The 23153-nt window shown below is 32.3% G+C and overlaps 1 protein-coding gene across 2 annotated transcripts in view; it reads left to right on the plus strand.

Annotated features, from left to right (window-relative positions):
* The first annotated feature begins 2270 nt into the window (after window positions 1–2270).
* Window positions 2271–23153, plus strand: part of Rtf1 (RNA polymerase-associated protein Rtf1) — a 59774-nt gene continuing 38891 nt past the window's right edge. Inside the window, exons 1-3 of one of the 2 annotated variants that reach the window (XM_072526461.1) lie at window positions 2271–2486; window positions 2682–3034; window positions 11367–11764. In XM_072526461.1, the coding sequence (XP_072382562.1) occupies window positions 2415–2486; window positions 2682–3034; window positions 11367–11764 (823 nt within the window). In that variant the 5' untranslated portion in view covers window positions 2271–2414. Of the gene's footprint in view, window positions 2487–2542; window positions 2625–2681; window positions 3035–11366; window positions 11765–23153 lie in introns of those variants that run through there. The other variant, XM_072526462.1, reaches the window with a different exon arrangement.

A 23153-nucleotide genomic window follows, 5' to 3' on the forward strand; every position in this document is an offset into this window, starting at 1 on the left:
AACTTGAAAGGATCAAGCAACCAGTAGGACAGAAGTTTATCTTATATAAAAAAAATATACAATTTTGATTGTATATTTTATGTATAGGTTTTTCTTGGACTACTATATTTTTCTCAGATAGATGTTTAAAGATATTTTTTTTGTTGAAAAACAATTATGTTAAGTGGAGCTTAATCTATTATCGAACCAATAATTCAAAAGAAAATGGATTTCAGAGATTGTATTTATTACAGTTTAATGTCACCTACTGACACATTTAATTTCTACATATAGGTATTTGTTGTATACAGACGTTATTATACATTAAATTTCAGCTTATTGAATTCATAGATTATGAACTGTACCAATAAAAAATTATATATAGCTAATAATTTGTTTATTTTTAAAGGCTAAATTATGATGTATAAAAAAAGCAAAAGTAATTTTTAAAATCTAAAAATTAAAAGGCGTGTTTTTCAAAACTATATTTTAACTTAACCCTGTTGCAAATAATAACCAATCGCATGGTAGCGGATAATAGAACGCCTTCCAGATATGGGTGGTTCCGACAACGATTGGAGACTTCCAACTTAGGGTAAGGAACGACAGGAAAACATCCAAAATATCCAAAGTAATATCCAGAAAAAACAAGCAGGAATGGATAACAGGAGAGATTTTACAATTAATGGACAAACGAAGATAATCCAAATGAAAAGTTAATCCAATGACGGAGAATACATAAGACTAAATAGAATAATTTAAAAAAAACTGAGGCAAAAAAGAAATAGCAGAAAATAAAATGCGTCGAAATGGAATAACAGTAGTTAACAAATGCACAATTTTTTAAATATACATAAAAAGGTAAAAGAGTTCACATCGACTAACAAGAAAATAACCTAGACCCTAAACAACCCTAAAAGAATTGGTAAACACCCAGGTGCAGGTGGAATATACCCAGAAACGTTAAAATTAATCAGCGAAAAAAACATCGAAATATTTGTCTTTTTATTCAATCGCATTTATTATACAGGAAATATACCTCAAGACTGGCTAGAATCAATATTCATCCCACTACCGAAAAAGCCAAACCCCATCCAAACCCACTGCACCGAAACGAGTTTCGTCTGATAAGCCTGATGAGATGAGTTATGTAGTAAAAGTTCTAAAAGTCGTACATAATCGAATCTATAAAAAGTGCGAAATAATCATCACAGACGATCAGTTTAGATTCAGAGTCTTCATGGGAACGAGACAAGCCCTGTTCAGTTTAGGTAATGGTAATTCTGTGCCAAAAATGGACCAACAGAAACATATATTTATATATGCTTTATAGAAAAAAATTCCCTTTCATTTGAAAAAGCATTTGATAGAGTAATATGACCTACTATTCTAGAACTAGAATGTTTGCAAGCAGTCTGCTTAGAAGCGAAGGACAGCAAACTGCTAAAAAACTTGTACTGGAAGCTAAAAGCCAAAATTGAGATCGAAGGTTCCACGTCCTCAGAAATAAAAATTAGGAGAGCCTTATATTTAATCTTTATTCCGAGTTTGTTTTTAAAGAGACTCTGAAGGATTCCAAGGACAGTTAAATGTAAATTTTGTAAATATCAACAGTATCAGATACGTCGATGATATGGTCACAGAATAAATAACAATCAAAATGCATCCTCTCTTAGATGCCGCCTTTGAAGTGTGTCAGCACGCGATCGCCATATTTTAAACGAAAACGTAGATTCGAATTGAGAAATTTGTGATGGGCTATGACAGAACTGTAATTTAAATTTTTAGAGATTAATAATTTAGTAAATTTGAAATAATTTAATCTATTCTTCAACTAAAGGTGCGAATAAAATAGTGCATATTATTGTCTATGGTTGCCGTAAATAAATTAGACCGGGTTCATTTTTTTATGCACAACAGATAAAATTTCAATGAACAGCACCAATTCCGTTTAAAACATGGCTGATTCCGTCTGCGCGAACGAGATGCGCGTACTTATCTTTACAAGCAGAGTGGGCAAGTGGGCATTCTTATTGTTTATTATTCTGTGATATGGTGTTGATTATGATTAGGGATTCCAACCATTTCCAACTTCCAACTTGGGTCTACAACGACTCATTGGCAGGACCAATTCGGTTTTTGAGCAATTTAAAATAAAAATTGGTATAGATTTTATAATTAACACGCTTACCACCATTCTACCAAGAAATTATTATAGTACAGAGTACAGACACCGAGTACGATATACGATATTCTGTGGTACAAGCTCAGCTCATTCGTAAGCATGGCATGACAGTTGGGATTGTATTCCAAGCCCAAGCTCTGTCATTTTTTAATGATTCTGTGGTGGTGGTTAGCTTTTTTGGTATAGAGAAAAATAGGTTGAATAGGTCTGACAAAATTTCCAAATTTTAGTGTTATTGATACAGTTTGAAATGGTTAAAAGAAAACCTGCGGCGTTAATAGATAGTGATTCCAGTAACGACTCTGAGAGTGATTTAGATTCAGTAAGGATTATTCAATATTAATAAATATAACCATCTAACCTATGCACTAAACATTTTGAAAATTCAAAATAGTTTTTAGTTGGCTGATACATTTAAAATGTCATTTATTTTACGACTTTAAATTTAATCGAAATGCAAGTACATATCTCAAATATTATTTAATTAAAATTTTAATTCGAACACGTTTTGTTTTAGGAATTTCTTAAACTTTCAAAAAACAAAAAGAAAAAATCACCACCACCTCAATCATCTGACTCAGGTTCAGAATCAGACAATTCTTCAAAGAATGTCAAGAAAAAAGCCAAACGCGATTCCTCTTCAGATTCTGAGCAAGAGGAAGCTAAAAAACAAGATGATGCTGACAAATCAGAGCCAGAAGAAGGTGAAGTTTCAGATTCTTCAAGCTCTGAAGAAGAGTTTAACGATGGTTATGATGATCAGTTGATGGGAGATGAAGAAGATAGAGCAAGATTGGCTGCCTTAACGGAAAAGGAACGTGAAACAGAAATTTTTAAAAGAATTGAACAAAGAGAATTAATGAAAACAAGGTTAGCTATTTATTCTATTTTTTTTTATTTTCAATTATCTTTTATATGAATAAAATATTTACCCAACTAGCAACTAACGCAAGTATTGAGTACTGTTTTACTGTTTCTTTATAACATTTCCAACGTTTTGGTCCCAAAATCTGTTATAATCAATTCCAAACTTTATCTCAAATAAGTGACTTAAAATTTTATAAAATAAATGGTCTTATGAGCAAACATCAAATTGGATCAAAAGTAAATTTGAAAACCTAACAATAGGCTGGTATTTACATCTGTTTTAATTGAAAATAGATTGTCATAGATATATTATACCACGCACAAAGTTGTGTTGGACTTGTTCAGTACAAAAAAATATATATTGTTCTGAAGCTATTTTCTGGTGTCATTTTAATATTTTTGATTTCCACCTCCGAAGACATTCTTGTGCTCAAAATACAAATCATTCTCAAAATACAAATTAAACAAATGATTTTGTTTTGTTATTTGGTAATACAAAAAATTCTAATAATTTAATTTTATTGGCCTCATTCATATTGACAATTCAGACTTACTTAAATTATGTCTTGTAACACTTTTTCTGTGAAACTTTATTTCAGAAGGTTCTCCTATCTGAAATGAACTTTTGATAGCATATGCAATATGCAGATAACACCAAATTGAGCTGTCTGCACTAATTGAGAAATAAGAAAGCCGCCAAGATAGTTCATTTGATTACATGAAATTAACTTTAACTTGAGAATACCAGTCAGAAAAATCATAGCATATCATTTTTTGTTAAGACAACTACACTCTTATGATTAATTCCATTGTAAATCATGAGGAAAAAACTTGTGATAATATCTCGTTATGGTAAATATTTGGTCTGATTTAGTTTACTTTCAATATTAACATCAAACTCTAAACAGAAACAGTTACATATGTTGACAGCTTCACATACCTTGGCTCGCTAGTGACTACTACCTGCAAATAGGGCATACTATGCACTCCAAAAACAATTCCACTCAAGAAATATCCAAAGAAGAACTAAAATTATTATGTATATACAAAACACTGCTTAGCTATAAAAGACCAAGGGTAGTGGTACAAAAGATATAATTTCGAATTATACCAACTCTTTAATGAACCAGATGTCATAACGTTCATTAAAACCAGGGACTTATATAGGCTGGACACATAATATGAATACCAAACAATACAATTACTAAAAATCTAACTACTGGAACACTTATAGGAAAAAGAAGAAGAGGCCAACCATGAATTATGTGGTTAGACGGAGTTGAGACTGACTTACGAATACTAAAAATCAGAGTGTTGTAGCACATCACCAGAAACTGAACAGAATGGCGACAAATCTTAAAGCAGGCCAGGATCCACAGAAGATTGTTGAGGCAAAGATGATAATGATAGTACTATGTACCAAAAGGCCGTCAACCAAAGCCTTTCCGCTAATTTACAGAATTAGTATAGATACATTTTTTTATTTTTTTTTTGAAATTAAATATAATACAATAATTAAATAAAAATAAATAGTGGTAATTAAATATTGTCAGAATATTAAGTTACAACCACAAAAGGAAAGATACTACAAGAAATTATTGTTTTGATATTTAGGGGATTTCTTCAGTTCAAATAGGCTCCCTAGACATCTACCGTGTGTTTTCAGGTATCTTCATAAATTGAATATTGAGTCTTATTTATAGGATCTGTTTTATTGTAGTGTTCTATTTGATAGATTATGAAGTGGGTTATTAGGATGACGCATTCTAGTAATTTGTCGAAGACTGGCTGTTTCACCCACTTTTATATTATTTTTAGCAGGACCTTATGAGTTATAGAAAATTGTAGAACCCTAATCCACCATGGGTCTGCAAATCATTTTATACATATTGGCAGCAGTTTCAATCATAATTCCGCATTCTTCTTTGTTAAGCTTCTAAGGGAATAATTAAATCATTATATGATAAAGCAAAAATTACTTTTAACGAAAATTTGTTCTTAAACGAGAATAATTTGTTAACATATATGTTTTATTAACAAATGAGTATCTTTTGTTATTTGTAAATAAGGAATTTTACAGAATAGAGAAAATGCAACAGCACAACAGAATGGGATGCTATAATATTTACAAGACATGATACAAAGAAAATAACAATACCACACATTATCAGAAAATCTTAAAAGGATAGGAAATAAATTTAACATTTGAACATTTAAAACAACATTGAGATATATTTTATCTAAAACCAAACCTAATAACGAACAAGAAAGAACAAAGGAATATATTTATAAAATACCTTGAAAATGCAAAAACTTATTTAGGTAAAACATCAATACCATTAAATATTAAAATAAATGAACATCAATTTTATGTCAAAAATAGAGAATTTGATAGATCTCAGATATGCAGCAATGAAGTAAAAAATACTTGATGAAATATAGGTTTTTATCAATCACACAAGTCATCATCCCATCAATTTCTTTGCTGAAATATCTCTGTTATTCTGTTGAAATTGAATTTTCAATTTTATTTACTACAACTCACGTAAAACATTTTGTTTCGTGAAGTATACACAAAGTTTTAATGTTCACATTAAACTCTGTACTTGTGGCGGCTGTAGCTCATTGCCTAGGGTACTGGCTTACCAGCCAGTAATACAACTACTTATATAGCCACAACTATATAAGTAGTTGTTAACATTAAAGCCTGAGAGAAGATTACATGAATGGAAGATATAGAATAAGTCAATTGGCTGAAATATAACTGGTTATAACAACAAACAGCTTCCGAAAAAAAATCTATTTTTTTCTGGCATAAGACAGTCACAGTGAAGATTATATTGTTGTCTCTTAACCTAGAAACTTATAATACCAAAAATGAAAAAGAAAAAGGCCGAAGGTATGGATAACATTGCTCTTAACCTTTCAGCGATAACGTGACATGATTGTACATAAAGTATAACGTCGGACTAGCAGTCCGCAAATCTAGAAAAGGTCCAAAAAACAAATATTTTCAGAAAAAGGGTCTGAGAACTGGTCGATTCTTTAAATTATAGTTAAAATAGACAAAAAAAACATTTACACACAAATTTATTATAATTTGCATTTAAACTCATGCTTTGAAAATAAAAGTCAACAGATATATCTTTTTCTCATTTTGAGTACTATAAAACACAAAAATACTAATTAAACAAATAAAAAACATTTATTTCTAAGAAATTAAACAAAGACTAAATAAAAAACAAATGTTTGAGCTGCGTAAAGTAGATACATGAATGAATTTATAACTTGAAAATAAGTCAATCTTCGCTGCTGTCTTCGCAAATACCATCTTGTAGGTAAAATGTCTTTTATGCGTTTTATCTATCTCATTAGATTTATATTTGTTTATTACAAATGAATTGATACCAGCTACATTCAGGCACACATTTTATCAACTAAATCTACTCCTCCTTTGGATTTATTATAAGTCAATGATGATTTCTGGCTTGCCCGTTAATTCGTCTAGCAAATCGTCGTGATGCATCGTTGAGAGTCAAAATAACGTTTTTGTAACTTTGCATCTACTAATGCGTATATTTTTATACCGTATTTATTAGGTTTATTGGGCATATATACCCTAAAGCCACACCTACCACGAAAAGCTTGCAAGGGACATTGTCAATCTAAAAATCTCTGGCGGTGAGCCGTTTGTCCTAAAGAGATCTTCTCCATTTCTGTGGTTATTTTTGGTTACCCCAGCTATATATAAAAGACCCAATAGTGCCATAAGTTCTAAAATATCTGTTTTCTTGCAGATTTATTACTGAGATTGTAAGAACACAGTTCAATAAAGATATTCATATTGTCTACAATGGTTTGCAAAATCTCTTCAGTAAAAAAACAATTCCAAATCTTTGATGCGCTTTTCATATCTCGTACTTCCCTAGTTACTCCAGAAATTTTTATCTTAATTAAATTGTCACTGCGAGTTCGTATTCGGCGGTTTCCTACATGTTTCTTCCATTTAGTTGTTCCATCCTTACCAATGAAATGCGGCACTCTTTGTGGAACATCCAAGACTTCTGAGATTGGCTCTTCAATTTCTTCTTCCATATCGGTGTCGTGGTCCTGGATTTCTTCGAAATCTCCTTCCAAACTAGCATCGTCATCGTCAGGTTCAACATCTGATTCAGAATCAGAGAGAAATTCCTCATGAAGTTTTTCAAGATATGCTTGTTGCTTTTCAAAACTCATTATTAGAAAAATCTGTAAAAAAATAAGTTTATATCAATCAATTATACAGAAAACATAACCAGTAGATCACTCCCAATTATAAATTACACAAATATTTTTTATTTACCCTAGAAATAAAATATTTTCAAATTTAATCTTAACTGAAGATTTGTGACAATTTGTATAAAGTGCGGACTCACGTTCCGCAGTTCAATATAACAGCGGAACTAAATGCACTACACAACTCTCACAACTGTACTGAATCGTACTGAATAGAGTATCACCTCACTTGAAGCTAGCGAGCACGCCACGACCGAGATCCTAATTAATCGTCAGAAATCGAGAAATAATTCGACAAGCGGACTCACAGTCTGCACGTTAACTCTGAAAGGTTAACACTACCAAAGAATTTAGAAATTATCAATTATAAGTATTACCCTGATAAACTTAACTTTCACTACTAGCACTAAATACTCAATACTGTTTATTGAGTATAAAATAAATATAAGATCTTACACACATCAAATATGTACAACACCTTGAAATTGAATTGAAATTACAATTATGTTGTAAATATTCACGAATTGTATAAAAGGAATTTTTTATTAATATTTTTATTTTCAAATTCCTTTTCAGGCACGTTTCTGATATTCTCAGGCAGAGCATTAAAAATTTTTATTGTTTCTGTTTAATTTTTAAAACGCCAATATGCTGGTATCATATTCTGGTTGTGCCTAGTAATCATGCAGATCTTCGTGACTTTTATAAAGATTGATATTCCTCTTCATAAATCGAAGGTTTTCTAGAATGTACTGTTCCGGAACAGTAAGAATTCCCAGTCTTTCATAATCCTTACGGCAGCACTGCCTTTCTGTGTAAACCAAATATGTACTCTGTGTGTGTCAGCTGCATGACCCCAGATAAGTATAGAGTATGGAAGATGTGAGTGAAATATAGAGTGATACATAGTATATGCAGTGATGAGTGTCTTAAGAACTGGCAAAATAACGCAAAAGATAGAAAACATAATATGAAATAAAAAGAGATGAAACTAGTAGAGGTGGGAAATTATTGATAGAAACCTATAATTTACATTACATTAAGACTATCGATAGTTTCTCTCCTTTAGACGTTAGCTTATGAGCTATTTGACTTCAGTCATAATTATAGGTATAACATTGAACATTAACATTTTTTTAATTGCACATAAAGTAAAAACTGAAGGCAATAAAACAAATGTAAGTTAAACAGTTTAATTAGTAGTAATTTTTAATCCAAAATTAAATTATTAATCAAGAATAATTTCTTATAATTTGAGACGTCGCATACACTCTTGTTAATACAGAATTATCGAAGCTTGGTGGTTTAGTGATGAGGATATCGTACCTTCACGCGGACGCTCAGGATTCGAATCCTACATGAGATTTTTTTTGCTATAATTAAATATTAAAATTTGAAATTATTTTATTTATTTGAAATACAGCAAAATAACGCAAAAGATGGAAGACATATTAAGTTGTGAGGTATAAAGAAATAAAGCTAGTTCTTATATGTGGCTAGTTTAATTCACAATTATACATATAACATGTAAAAACATTTTATGTTAATTTCCCATGTTACAACAAATGATTGAATAAATTAAGAAAGATACTAGTAAAGAAACATTAATTAGTAGCCATTTTAATTATAGCCTAAATCAAACTAATAATAAAAATACCTCAACTAAAATATATTTCTAAACTAAAAGTTACATTCTGTCCACAAACAACTATTCTGTTCAAATACGTTTATTTAGAATATTTTTTATTTTTGTAGAATGTTTACTTACTTAAACATTTTTTGTAAATACATTTATTTAGAACGTTTTTTTTATTTTTGTAGAATTTTTAATTTATTTTTGCAAGTACAACATTGTTTTTTCAATAAGATTTTCATGTTTTACTTTAAACACTTCTAATCAAGTCACATAAATGTTTAGTGATTCAAAGCAAACGCTATCTGCATAATTTCAAATTTTAATTTTTAATTATTGCAAAGAAAATCTCATGCGGGATTCGAACCTTGAGCGTGAAAGTATGATATCCTCATCACTAAACCACCCTCTTCTTCTTGTAGATCCTTCTCCTATTGGAGGTAGGCTATCATCACAGCTATCCGTACCTTATTGGCGGCTGCTAAGATCTACTGAGCTGCAACTATACCACTCTCTTAGGTTTCTTAGCCATGAAATTCTTCGTCTTCCTATGGATCTTTTAGTCTTGCTTTTACCTTTCATTATCAGCCTTAATATCTCATATTTCGCACCTCTGGTAATGTGGCCTAAATATTCCAGCTTTCTTGTATTGATGTGCTTTATGACCTCGCAATCCTTTTTTAGCCTTCTTAACACTTCTACATTTGTAACTCGTTGGGTCCATGGTATTTTCAAAATCCTTCTATAACACCACATCTCAAATGATTCCAACTTCTTTATATTATCCACTTTTAGTGTCCAGATTTTCATTCCATACAACAAAGTCGAGAACATGTAACATCTTAAGCTCTTATCCTCAACTCCAGAGGTCTCAATTAACAAACATTGTTTTCATTTTTATAAATGCTTGTCTTGCAATTTCAATGTGTGTTCTTATTTCTCTACCTTGGTCATTGTTTTCATTTACCCAGGTTCCCAGATATTTGTAGTTATTCACTCTTTCTACTTGTTTTCCCTCGATATCTAGCCTTCCTACTGTATGTTGCTTAGAAATAATCATGCACTTGGTTTTCTTAACGTTCATTTGTAGTCCATATTTTATACTGACTTGATGAAATCTATTTACTAAGCGTTGCAGTGCTTCTAGACTGTCTGCAAAAAGAGCGGTGTCATCTTCGAATCTGATGTTGTTCAAGATTTTTCCGTTTATTGATATACCTTGTTGGTTCTCTGATATTGCTTTCTTAAAAATAGCTTCGCTGTACAGATTGAATAACAATGGGAATAGCACGCAACCCTGTCTAATACCTCTTTTGATTCCTATAGTTTCTGTATTGACATTTTCGATTCTAACCTTTGCTTTTTGATTCCAGTACAGATTGACAATAACCTGTATATCTCGACTATCCACATTCTTTTCTTTTAACAGTTTTACAAGTTTCTAATGTCGTACTCTATCAAAAGCCTTTTGATAATCTGTAAAGCAGACATAGAGATCCTGATTCACATCTAGTCGTCTTTGCACGAGAACGTTAAAAGCGAACAGAGCCTCTCTCGTTCCTAGTCCTCCTCTGATTCCAAACTGGGTGTCATCTATATCTTTTATTTTTTTGTATAGTCTTCCATGTATTATTTTGAGAAATATCTATTATATACTATAAGTGTGTGACTTATTAAGGAAATTGTTTTGTACTGGGAGCATAATATCTAATTTATTTTAATTGAAGTGGTACTACTTATTTTAGGATAGCACTGATGATGGAATATTTATTCCGAAAACGTTCTGTGATGTAACCCGATACTGTTTTTATATCAATATATTTGTTATAAAGGAATTTTTTTAAATAATTTTTTTTTATTTCGATATTACACACCAGGTCGCAAATGATTTCTGTTACCCAATTAAATCAGAACAGTCTCGAAAAATACAAAATTATTTTGCCATCTGCATATGCTAAGATCTATATATAATGATTAGATCAGGACATAAATGAAATCAGAGATGCCAAATGGACGTATGAGCGGATAATGTGGAGGCGCGCTATCTTGTTTGAATAGCAATTGTGTCTTATAATTAAAGAAACATATCTTATTTAAGACCGGTATAAAAGATCTCTCTAATATATATTATAACTGAATAAATTCAGTTTGTTTTGTAAATACACCATTGGCAGATATTTTAAATACGACCCTGAACCAGCCGTAGTTTTAAGTATCTGCCATGTTAGGGTGAAATATCACTTTTGCATTACAACGCAAACTAGCAAAAAGTGCAGACATAAAAATAAAGTGTCTATGTAAAGTGTATTATGTATATAAAAAACAATGTATATATATATATATATATATATATATATATATATATATATATATATATATATTGAAATACAAATATATAATTCTTATCATTATAAATTATTATTTTAGGTTTGAGATAGAAAAGAAGTTGAGACAGGCGAAAAAGGCCGAACGTGCCAAAGACAAACCATCGAAACCGAAGGAAAAAGATAAAGATAAAGAAATCGTTAATAATCACAAGGTACAGAATGATTTTATTCCTATCGATCACAAAGAACGAAGTAAAGAGAGGAAAAAGAACATAGAAGAAAATAGGGGGAAAACTGAGAACAAAAGATTTAATGCCATGGCGGAATTGAAAGCGCGAAGGGAGGGTAAAATAAAGAGGGAGGAAGCGGAAGAAGAGAGAAAGAAAAAGGAGGAGCAAAAGAAGAAAGACGAAGAAGAAGAAATAATGAGTAAGAAAAACGAAACAAAGTTAAAGGCTTCCGATATTTATTCAGATGATAGCGATTCAGACAACGATGGTAAGTAAAAAAAGAAATTATGTAATATTATTGATTTACTGTTTATCGACTTTACTTAATGTAAGCTCATATTTCATTTCGTTGTCCATTTACACATTTTTCGAATGTATGTAATTGATAATTTCTCTGTTACATTTGACATCATGCTTTTGTACAGTACTGTGAGAGGAGTGTTGGTATGATAGGTCATTATCATCATCAATGGCGTTACAGTTCTTCGTGAGTATTTGCCGTGTTTATATTGCTTTCCACTCTTATCAGTCCTTTGCCATTATTTACCACTGCCTTAGGTCTTTTTCCCAGATCTTCTCTGACTTCTCTTTCCAACTTTTCTAGACTGTCTTTTCCAAAATATATTGTTTTTAAGTCGGCTGACACTACTCCGTATTACATATTCTGCCTATCTTAGTCCATTGGCCTTTATGTACCTATCTCACTAGATTTTCCTTTCAAGCAGTGTATCTGATTCGTTGTTGTATTTGCGCCTCTGTTCGTTTGTCGGGCTATATATAACTCTATGGATTTTTTCTGCACACATCAGTAGATTATTAATTTCGTTAGTTGTTTGTGTCCACATGTCCACGAATATGACTATTGGCCATCTTTTTAACTTCCCGTTTTACCATAGTGCCGCTGGTGATTCTTGCTTTTAAGTGTTTGAATTATTTGATTACCTCGAACTTATGGTCATTTATGGTAATATTTTGCCTTGTTCGATGTCGTCCCTGCTTTGAAACGACCATGAATTTCTGAAACTGTTTTTTGTCGCATTTCTAAGTTAAATATCATGTCTATATGGCTTTAAGCCAATATTGATTGTAATTATATATTGATTGTAATGACATTTTTAAATAATGTTTGACGTTTCGATTTGTATTCCGGAACTCGTTTTCAAAAAAGATTATTTTAAAAGCATCGCGAGATCTTCATTGATGTCTAACTCGATTGGTATTCTGCATGCCCCAGATTGAGAAATCCATAGGAGTAATGTCTGGCGACCTTGGAGGCCACGGTGCATTTCCACGTCCACCGATTCATGCAGGAAAATGCTGCTGCATAATCTAGCTTCATGATCGCGATCCTGACAGTAAAATTGTTTTAATAAAAACACGATAAAGTTGTTACAACGTAAACTTTTCTTTTTTTCCTAGTTTTTCCCCGTTTTTTTTTTCCTAGTCTTACTTTTCCTTTAAATATTTTTACAGTGCGCCTTACCCTGGGTGTTTATTATTTTTTAGTTTTTTTATTACTTCTTTTACCTTTTCTGCTGTTGGGTCGTACATTATTTGATCTCGTTTTTATTCTTTGTGTTTCCTATTATTGTTATTTGTTCTATGTCGTTTTATGTCTTTGACATATATAGCCGATCTGTTTAGTTTATCTGCTATATCCCTCAATAGTAACCATTCTTTATTTTTACAAAAAATTGTGTCTCTTCGATTCATTCCTTTTTTTTTAACCTTTTTTCTTCTAAACTGTTTTTCCAGTTCTATTCCCTTTATTGCTTACATATTTGTTTCTCATACCCCATTGATTATCAAATCCAGATTGACTAGACGTTAAATCCAGAATTGAGTAGGTGAAGACAACTTTTGTCTAGATTAAGTACATATTTGCTAATAGGGACTTTTCACTACTAATAAAAATCGGATTTTTACATAGTCACGATTGTAATATATGACACGGAAGCATATACCATAACAGAACAACTATTCAAAAAGCTATCTACCTTTGTAGTTTAAACATTGACTTCTAATGTTGACTGTTACTTACAAATTAGTTTCATTGATTAAGGTTACATATTTTAATTTTTTTATAAGTACAATTTGAAGCCAATTAACTTTGTTTAAAAATTGCTTTGTTAGTAAATTTTAGTCACTACAGTATTAAAAGCTCTATATGTTTCTAATTATGCAAAAGAACAGAATAATTGCAAATATCTTCCTATTCCTAACAGTTTATTTTGCCCTTGTTTTTACTAATGAACTCTAAAATTTTTTAATCGTTATGTTTTGTCTTTAAATGCTTGATTTCGTTTTTGCCAATATAGTCGTTTTCTTGCACTGTTTTTTTTTTTCAGTTAATTTAACAACAAAACTATATACCTTTTTATTAAAATATAAAAACAAAAATTTTGCCCTTCGATTTTTATGTACATTCCCGTAAAATAATACGCCACTGGCAACCTGGAAATTATAGACATATTCAAAACTTCCTGAAACTTGGTAATACGCATGCCCGAACAAAACATGAAACCTAAAAACATTAACTACTATTTTATTTAATGTCATACTGAATTGCGCGACAGGCTCCGATCTGCACTGATCTCTAGTATTTCCAGTAAATACGTATGTTTATCTTAAGCGGGGAATTCACGTTCCGAGTTTCTACTCATGCTCCGACTTGCTATCAAACTAGCGCTCCAACTTCAGTCCTAGTCTTTTTTCATGGTGGTATACATCGGTCAGCCAAAAAATGTATCGAATAAAGTCTACGCAAAATATAATTAGGAGCAGAAATTGGCAGCAGCATTGTGCTTTAGCATTACTATTTGAAAAGAAGGAAGAAAATGTTGAATGAAGAAATTATTCGTTGATGATGTGAATTATTGTGACACGGAGTTGCTCAATGTCATTGATGTAGATCTTCTTCTTCCTCGTCTTTATAAGTAATTCTGCTTGTTCATTGGCGGATTAATACCTCTGTTGAAGGTTGCTACTCCATATTTTGCGCGGTCGTCCGATACTTCTTCTGCCGATTTATCTCTTGCTATTTTGACGACACTGGTCTCCTCCATTCTGCTTATGTGGTTATTCCAGTCTTTTTTCTATTTTGTGTCCATTCATTGATACATTGTACGTCACATTTTCTTCTAATATCTTCACTTCTCTTTCGATCTCTCAGCGTATTTCCTGTAAATAGTTACGTTACATTTTCTTCTAATATCTTCACTTCTCTTTCGATCTCTCAGCGTATTTCCTGTAAGATCTTCCACTACGAAAACCCTATTGTTCATCTGCTAAACTTATCCTCTGATTATCAAGTAGCTCGACAGAACTGTTGCCGGTGCCAAGTACAGATAAAGAAGGAGGGGGTCTACGGCCAGGTTAGCACCCTACTGATAGATTTCAAAACCATACAGCTCATAGAAACAGAATTATGCCTCGGAACAGGAATGATGATTGATGAGGATGATTACAAAAAATACCGCAGAACGCTATGTTGGCAGTGTTTTCGTACTTCAACATCACATTCAGCAGATGTTGTTGAGCTGTTTTCTGCGCATTTCTGTTCGCGTATAGAGATAGAGAGAGCACTACTAGTATCCCACAAACAGAGACTATTTCTGTAAATATCAATAAATTCAGAAATTCCTGTACTGTTCATTACCGAAGGCGTGCAGTAGGTACCCAAGGTCATCTGCTGACTGAGGCTCCCACACCGTTGCCAGTCGGAAATTGTAATTTCGAATCGTCCCTCTAAATGTTCCGACTCGTACAACAATCCAGCAAGCCCACACACGGTCAGATATCGGAACCAACTTCGAAGGTTGAACCACAAGTCGGACTAACTATCGGAACGTGAATGCCCTCCTTTCGCTTGAAAATTCCTTAGTCAGCGCGACGCAATCATTTTAACCCTCACGCCGAGAAAGATGTCAAGTAGTAATAAAATTTTACGACTTCCTGTTATCGACGTGGAAAAAAATCACTCTTTTTAATAATGTTGATTAAAATATTTACAATTTGTTTAAGTATTAGAGGGAAAATAAATAACAAATTCACATAATATGTGAATATATATATATATATATATATATATATATATATATATATATATATATATATATATATATATATATATTATAGAAAAAGAATAGGATTTTGTTTTGAAATTCAGTAAATGTTTTTGAATGTATAGGTCCTTGTAATCGTCTTCGTCGTCGCTATTATTTAGATAGTTCTGTTTCAGACTCGCTACCGTCTTCTAAATTTATGATAAAATCATGCGCTTCATCCATAATGAATTCTCAGCTGAAATATTCTTCTTCAGTTTTATCAACATGCCTTCAAATATTAGCCCATTTCTCTGACGTGATTTCATTTAACTTGATGTTAGCTATTTCTTGAACATCTGCTAATTTAAAAATGCTGTTTCTTGCCTCCACTTCATTTTTTAAAATAGCCCATATCTTTTCAATCGAGTTTTCCTGAAGATAAGGGGGTAAACGTAAAACCAAGTGACCATACTGTGCTAATACACAGGGTTTTTAAGTTTAGCACAAAGTACCTTTGTACAGCTCTGGCTTTGTTTCACTTTCCTCGAAAAATATATTCGTTTCTGTCAACCATTTTCTTATGACATCTTTTTTCGAAGCTAATATGAAGTATTTTGTCTAGTACTAAAACTGAATTGGAAGGTAAAATGGTTTTTCAACCATTTCATATAATATAATTATGGTGATTCATGGCGTCACGATAATCACCAGTTTTTAGTCCGGATTTGAAAATGAGAGCAGCGGTTTCAACAAATACATTTTTACCACTATAATGTAAAATGATCAGTCCTTGCGCTTTAGATATAGGAGATTTTAAGGACATGTTTAGTCCATCATCACAACCTTTTGGAACTGAGTGGGAACACGTATGTAAGTCTCATCACTATATACAATATTTCTATCTACAAAAAAATGTGAAATACTTTTAAATTACTTATAATGTTAATGAATAAATGTCTTACTTTCAGATTTGTATTTTTTGTTTTCTTATAAATTCTGTTCTTTTGGCCTTATTCAATTTTTTCCACCAAAATTTTTCTGCCTTCTTTTTTCTGTCTTCCACTTTTTTCCATATAGATTTTAATTTCTTCACAATTTTTTTAAAAGGAGATGGTTTACCAGTTACAATTCCTTCGTTTTTAACAGATTCGTAAACATTGTCATGGTCTTCTTTTGTGGATATTAGACTAGTATATTAGATTCAGATTAACTAATGTTTGAAAATGCTTCTTTTGAGTGAACCAAATTTTGAAGTTGATGGTTTGTTTTCACCTTCCTTCACCGTACTTCCTGAGACACTCGTTGCTTGAGCTACTCGTTTTTCCACCATACGGGAAAAACCATACGTTTTTCCCGTTTCATAAATAAATAAACGTTAAAGATAATTTGCCTCCTGTGGCTATGTACCACTTTTTTATTATTACATTCCCTGTAAAACCATTTGATTTTAGATAATATATAGGACATTAAATATCAGTTATGTTTAAGACAAAAAAAAAATTTGCAAATAATATTAAGATAAACATAATTTAACTTACATTTTCAGTATCTTAATGTAAACTATTAAAAACGACTGTTATACACCAATTATTTAACTAATGCAAAAACTAGTTCGTCTCTGTCTTGCTATGAGAACGCACTGAAAAGAATTACATGTTTTCAGCAATGTCGAATTTCATAGTTTTGTTCGTACATTGACGTCAACTAATAGGTGAGTCAGGCTCATGAGATTTTGTAACACGAATAGACGTGTCCATTCTAGACAATACTTTGAATAGCAAATTCTTCGTCTGGGTCTTTTATGTATCCTAAGCTGTAACATTATTTCTGTTATTCACTGTGTAATTAAACTTAGAAAATTTGCACGGCCAACAGATTATATCGAGAAATACAAAAATAAATATCTAGGACAGCCTTGGTATATTCTTCTTGTAGTAAGGCTGGCCTAGATATTAATCTCGCGAAAACAGAGTACCTATCTACAAGTGAAGAAGACATAGAAGATCTACAGATTGATGACAACGTAACAATCAAAGGAAAGGATAAATTCAAATACTTGGGGTTTATAATCACGGAAAAGGCAACAACAGAGGAAGAAATTACACAAAGATTGGGACAAACAAGAACAGCAATCCGACAACTTAACTCAGTATGGTGGGATAGACACCTAAATATGAACACAAAAACACAGATTTATAAAACATTAGTGCGAAGTATTATGACATATGGGGCTGAAAATTGGATCATAAACAAGAAAAACAGCAGTAAGATGGAATGCCTGCGAAGATGCTGCAGAATAACAAGAATGGATAGGAGAAGTAATGACGAAATAAAGCAAAGAATATCAATAGAAACAGACATACTAACATATATAGAACAAAAAAGACTAAAGTGGTATGGACATATAAGAAGAACTAGCGACAGCAGATAAAGTGAATAACAGAATGGAGCCCCATAGGAAGGAGGAAAAGAGGACGACCCCGAAAATCCTGGAGGAACGAAGTAGACGACGCCATGAGTAAGAGAGGCCTAAACGATGGAGAATGGGACAACAGAGAGAGATGGAAATGGTTGAGCGAGGGAAGGCAGTGAATACTGTAGAATCCCTGAATATATATATATACAAAAATAAAACTACAAAACAATAATACGCCCAGTCCTAACATATGGTTCAGAGACCTGGACTTTAACAAAAAATAATGAAAACATGTAAGGATGTTTCGAAAGAAAAGTACTAAGTCGAATCTATGGACCAGTCAATGACAATGGAGTGTGGAGAAGACGATACAACTTCAAACTTTATAGAATATACCAGGAACATATTAAGATAGGACGTCTGAGGTGGATAGGACATGTAATGCGCATAGAACAAAATGCCCCAGCTAGAGAATCGCTCCTTGATAGACTCATTGGTTAGAGAAGAAGAGGAAGACCCAGAACCAGGTTCCTTGATAGCATCGATGAAGACATGAGAAATATGGGAATACGTGCTTGGCGGAGGAAGGCGATGGATAGAGACGACTGGAGAGAAATTCTTGAGGAGGCTAGGACCCACGCAGGGTTGAAAAGCCAGAATGATGATGAATTAAACTTGGAATACATATTTTTTTCAATAAACCCAATTTATAATTGTTTGTGTAAAAAAATAAGTTTTGCTTTTGAATCCAATCCAATTGCAATAAAATACTAATTTAATTTCTTAACAAGTGCACATTGGCTAATACAATTCTGACATAACTAAAAGAGAAGAATGCGTTATGACTAAAAGCAGGCGCAGAGAAGTACCTAACCAGATTTGCAAAATATTTACTGGCAAAAATAAGTTGACAACACTGCATCGGCAAATAACAGTCCCTATTATATTCATGCGTTGATAGCGCTTGATTCAGAAAACCATTCGACTTTTATAGATTAGTCATTGACAGTCATTGTTCGGTCCTGATAATAGTAATAAGTGCTGTACATAGTTAAAAAATGCGGAGTTTTCATAGCAGAAGAAAACGATCAGGTAATATATTTTTATTACATTTTTATAGGATGTCAATTATCCTAATTTGAAATTAACAAAATATAAAACATGCTCAAACAAAAGTTGAAAAATATCGATTGTTTTTGACGAGTAGGTATTCTAGATCTCTAGATGCTTCCATAGAGTTATTATACACGTGGCTATTAATTTGATTTGGATGGAAATTGAACTTCAAGAAGTTTAAATAGATTGGAATGTTACACGTCATCAATAGAGTAATCAATACCAGTTTGTAACATACAAAATATAAGAATAAGCAACAATTTTAGATATCTTTATGTGTTTGTGTTTATTGCTTGGAAAAGTAGTAAGATCTTGTTACTATTAATAAACAGCGCTATTGTATTTTGAGAACTTCGATTGATTGAAATGAGAGCCACGAAAATCTGTTTTTGGGAGAATATTTTGGATTAGTTGTTTTTTTTTTTATTAAATAACGAAACTTTTTGTAATTATGATGATTAAATTGATGTAATCAAGTTATTTTTATTCTATATATAATTAATATAATTTAACCGATTTTCATTCCTGCCTGATTGAAGTAGTGTTAAAACTTAAATATTTTTTAAGATTCTCGTATTTTACTTCAAATGAACCGTTTTTCCTCACACTCTATTATACTGAATTTTTGAAGGCAAACTTGAGAATATATTATTTGTCTAAACAACACATACAACGATATATTTTTATTGTAATTCCCTACGGTTCTGACATATACCTGTGATATGCTTCAAACACATAAATGCATTGCATTTGTATTAGAAAAAAAAAATACGAGTTTCTGTATGTATGTAATGAGTTCCTTTTCCAGCCGCAAGAGATTCACTTTCCAGCTGGTAATGACATTTCTTAATTTTCTGGTTCCTCACTTCTAGTTACTTCCATAAGTCTGAGCTTCAACGCTCTCAGAAGATTGCTAAGTGTTGCTCTCCTTTTTAAATAAAATATATCATTTTTAAATATCACCATGGGCCATCTCCTGCTATTTTTACTTTTAGTCCGAGAGCAGTTCTAACTAGCGTACAACTTATCTACAATATCGACACTCTCTTTTGTATTATAAGTAGTAACTATTACTGGCTTAGATTTATCACCACTCTTTATGTTAATATCATCATGATGGTAGATGCTTGATATTAAAATCACATTTTTTTCGTTGCTTTGGGATATAAAAACGATTATGATAACGATTTCCTCTGTAAAGCCAAGTATGCTTGTATGGATTCGACGTTTAGTGGGTTTTGAAAACTCGACTGGCAGTTCTGTTTTATTTTTTCTTAGCGTTCCAATTGTACTTATTTTGTAAGCACGAAGCAACTTTTTTACAAGTGGAACTTACGTAAACCAGTCATCCATTGTCAAGTTAACGCGTGAACCAGAAATTTGTTTGCAGATTCTTAAAACCGCATCACTAGGGTTGTTAGAAAATTTATAAGGAAAATAGGGTTGCGATCTCATATAGACTTCCATCCACATGAAGTGTACAATTTTTGTGTATCACAAACCGCAAATATTTTGAGTCTGTATTTATTAGATTTTGAAGGAATGTACTGACGGAAAAACTATTTCCCTCTAAAAGCAAGGATTATCTCATCAATGGTAACAAATGCTGAATGATTATACTTGACTATTCTGGCAATTTTGTGTGACTGAATCACACGAATGGGAGCTGGTTTGTTAATTTTTAATCGCTCTACATGTGTTTCCTTATGATCAATCCTAATGTAACGAACAAGAAATCGGAACAGTGCCAGAGTCATCGTAAGAGTCATATTTCCTCTCCTCCAAAAATCTTTGTGTTGGCTGGATCAGAGCAAATATTTGTCTTTTCCACAATGATACCAATTATTGTGCCATCAAAGAAATAATTCCAAATCTCGACAGCGTCTTTTAAATTTGTAATAATTTTTGTAGGCCCTGGTAAGCGAATTATTATGTTATCCTGTCTTGTTCTAGTGGTTCTTGACTCTGGAGAATCCTTCTTCCGGTGAGTACGGTTCTTGCCTAAAACAGTAAAAATTTATATTCTAGTTTTGCTAACATACCTGTATAGATTAGATGGGCAGATTGAAGAGCCACAACACTTTCATCTACATCTGGCATCTCCTGTTCTGATTTACTGTCGTGATTTATAACTTCCTTAATATCCTGTTCCTCTTTATATGATTCATCTTCGTATGCCACTGATGTATCAGCATTATCTAGCTCTAATTCTTCTAAAATTTTTTGCAAGTAAGGCCTTCCAAAAGTAAGCTTGTGTGTTCGTAATCTCCCATTCGATAAAGCTAAAATCTAACAATCTTTTAATTAAAATTGGAGAAATTAATGTACAAATATCTAAGAGCTTACCACACCATAACAATGTGATGTTCACACTACGAGTAACTGTCAGTCACAACGATATATTAAGGTACTGAAACGATCGACTACTAACAATAACTTGTTTATTACCGACTTCGAAAAAACAGTCTACTTGGTCTTTCACACAGTGACGCCACTACCTGAAGTTTAAGAGGGGAAAAATTCAACTTGGGATCAACACGAAATCGGTTAATGTCATGTGAATACATTTAATACAAATCACACAACTTGGCAATAATTTGATCTCAACTTCTCAACTCAACTTATTTGATTTTTCATTAGTTATTAAGTTTTAACTACATGTCCTTCTTCTTCAGGTTCCTTCTCCTATCGGAGTTTGGAAATCATCATCGCTATTTTAATTTTATTGGCCGCGCTTCTGAATAATTCTAATGAGCTGCAACTGAACCACTCTCTCAAATGTTTTAGCCAGGATATTTTGCGTCGTCCTGGGTTTCTCTTCCCTTGTATCTTCCCTTCTACTTCTCGCTCCTCATTATATGACCCAGATATTGAATCTTTCTAATTTTAACAGTTTTTATGACTTCACATTCTTTCTTCATTCTTTGTAACACCTCTATATTAGTTACTTTTTCAGTCCACGATATTCTGTGGATTCTCCTGTAGCACCACATCTCAAAGGAGTTTAATTTTTTGATTTCAGACTGTTTTATTGTTCACGCTTCCATGCCGTATAGTAAAGTAGAAAAAACATAACAACGAAGCATTATCGTGCGGATCTCTAGATTAAGGTTACCGTTGCAAAGTAAGTTCTTCAATTTTATGAACATGTTTCTTGCCATTTCTATTCTAGATCTGATTTCTTTTATTTGATCTCCATCTTCGGTTAGCCACGTTCCTAAATATTTATATGTTGTTAATCTTTCGATCGTTGTATTATTGATGATCAGGTTATCTACATTTTGTGGTTTTTTTGAGAATATCATTGATTTCGTTTTCTTGAGATTCATTTGCAGTCCGTACCTTTCACATGCATTGTATACATGTTGTATTATGTACTGTAGATCTTCCATGTCACTTGCAAATATGACCGTATCGTCCGTATATCTAATATTATTAATGCTATTTCCGTTGACCAAAATACCTTCCACAATATCCAATAAAGCTTCTTGAAATATCACTTCACTGTAGACGTTAAATAAGAGTGGTGAAAGTATGCACCCTTGTCGAACTCCTCTAAGTATACTTACTTCCTCTGTCAGTTCTCCTTCGACTCTTATTCTTGCTTTGTGATTTTGATACAGATTCGATATAATTTGTAGATCTCTACTATCTATGTTTTTGGTCTTAAGAATACTTAAAAGCTTTTCATGTTGAACTCTGTCAAAAGCTTTTTTAAAATCTATGAAGCAAGCTACTACATGTCCACTTATCGTTAACCACTTTAAGACCACTTAAAGTCATTTGTCCGATCGTCCTATGCGATAACTCTTGGAAGAAGAATTCTGGAGTATTGAAATTTGGTATATAGGTTTCTATTGTTGTAAAAAATCTTTTCAATTTGGGATCAATAGGTTTTCTTCGAATTGACACGATGAAGTGTAACTTGCCATTTCCTTCTTAGAGGTACTGGCAAACCTTTTCATATTCTCTTGCCTTTTCTTTCTCTTGACGAAAAAGGCGTACAGCTTTGCAATTTGGTACATAAGTTCCTCTGATGTGGGCATCTGATACGTAGTTTGGATACCAGTCTATATTCG

The sequence above is a fragment of the Diabrotica undecimpunctata genome, chromosome 3 (assembly GCF_040954645.1).
Source record: "Diabrotica undecimpunctata isolate CICGRU chromosome 3, icDiaUnde3, whole genome shotgun sequence".
Taxonomy (NCBI): Eukaryota; Metazoa; Arthropoda; class Insecta; order Coleoptera; family Chrysomelidae; genus Diabrotica; species Diabrotica undecimpunctata.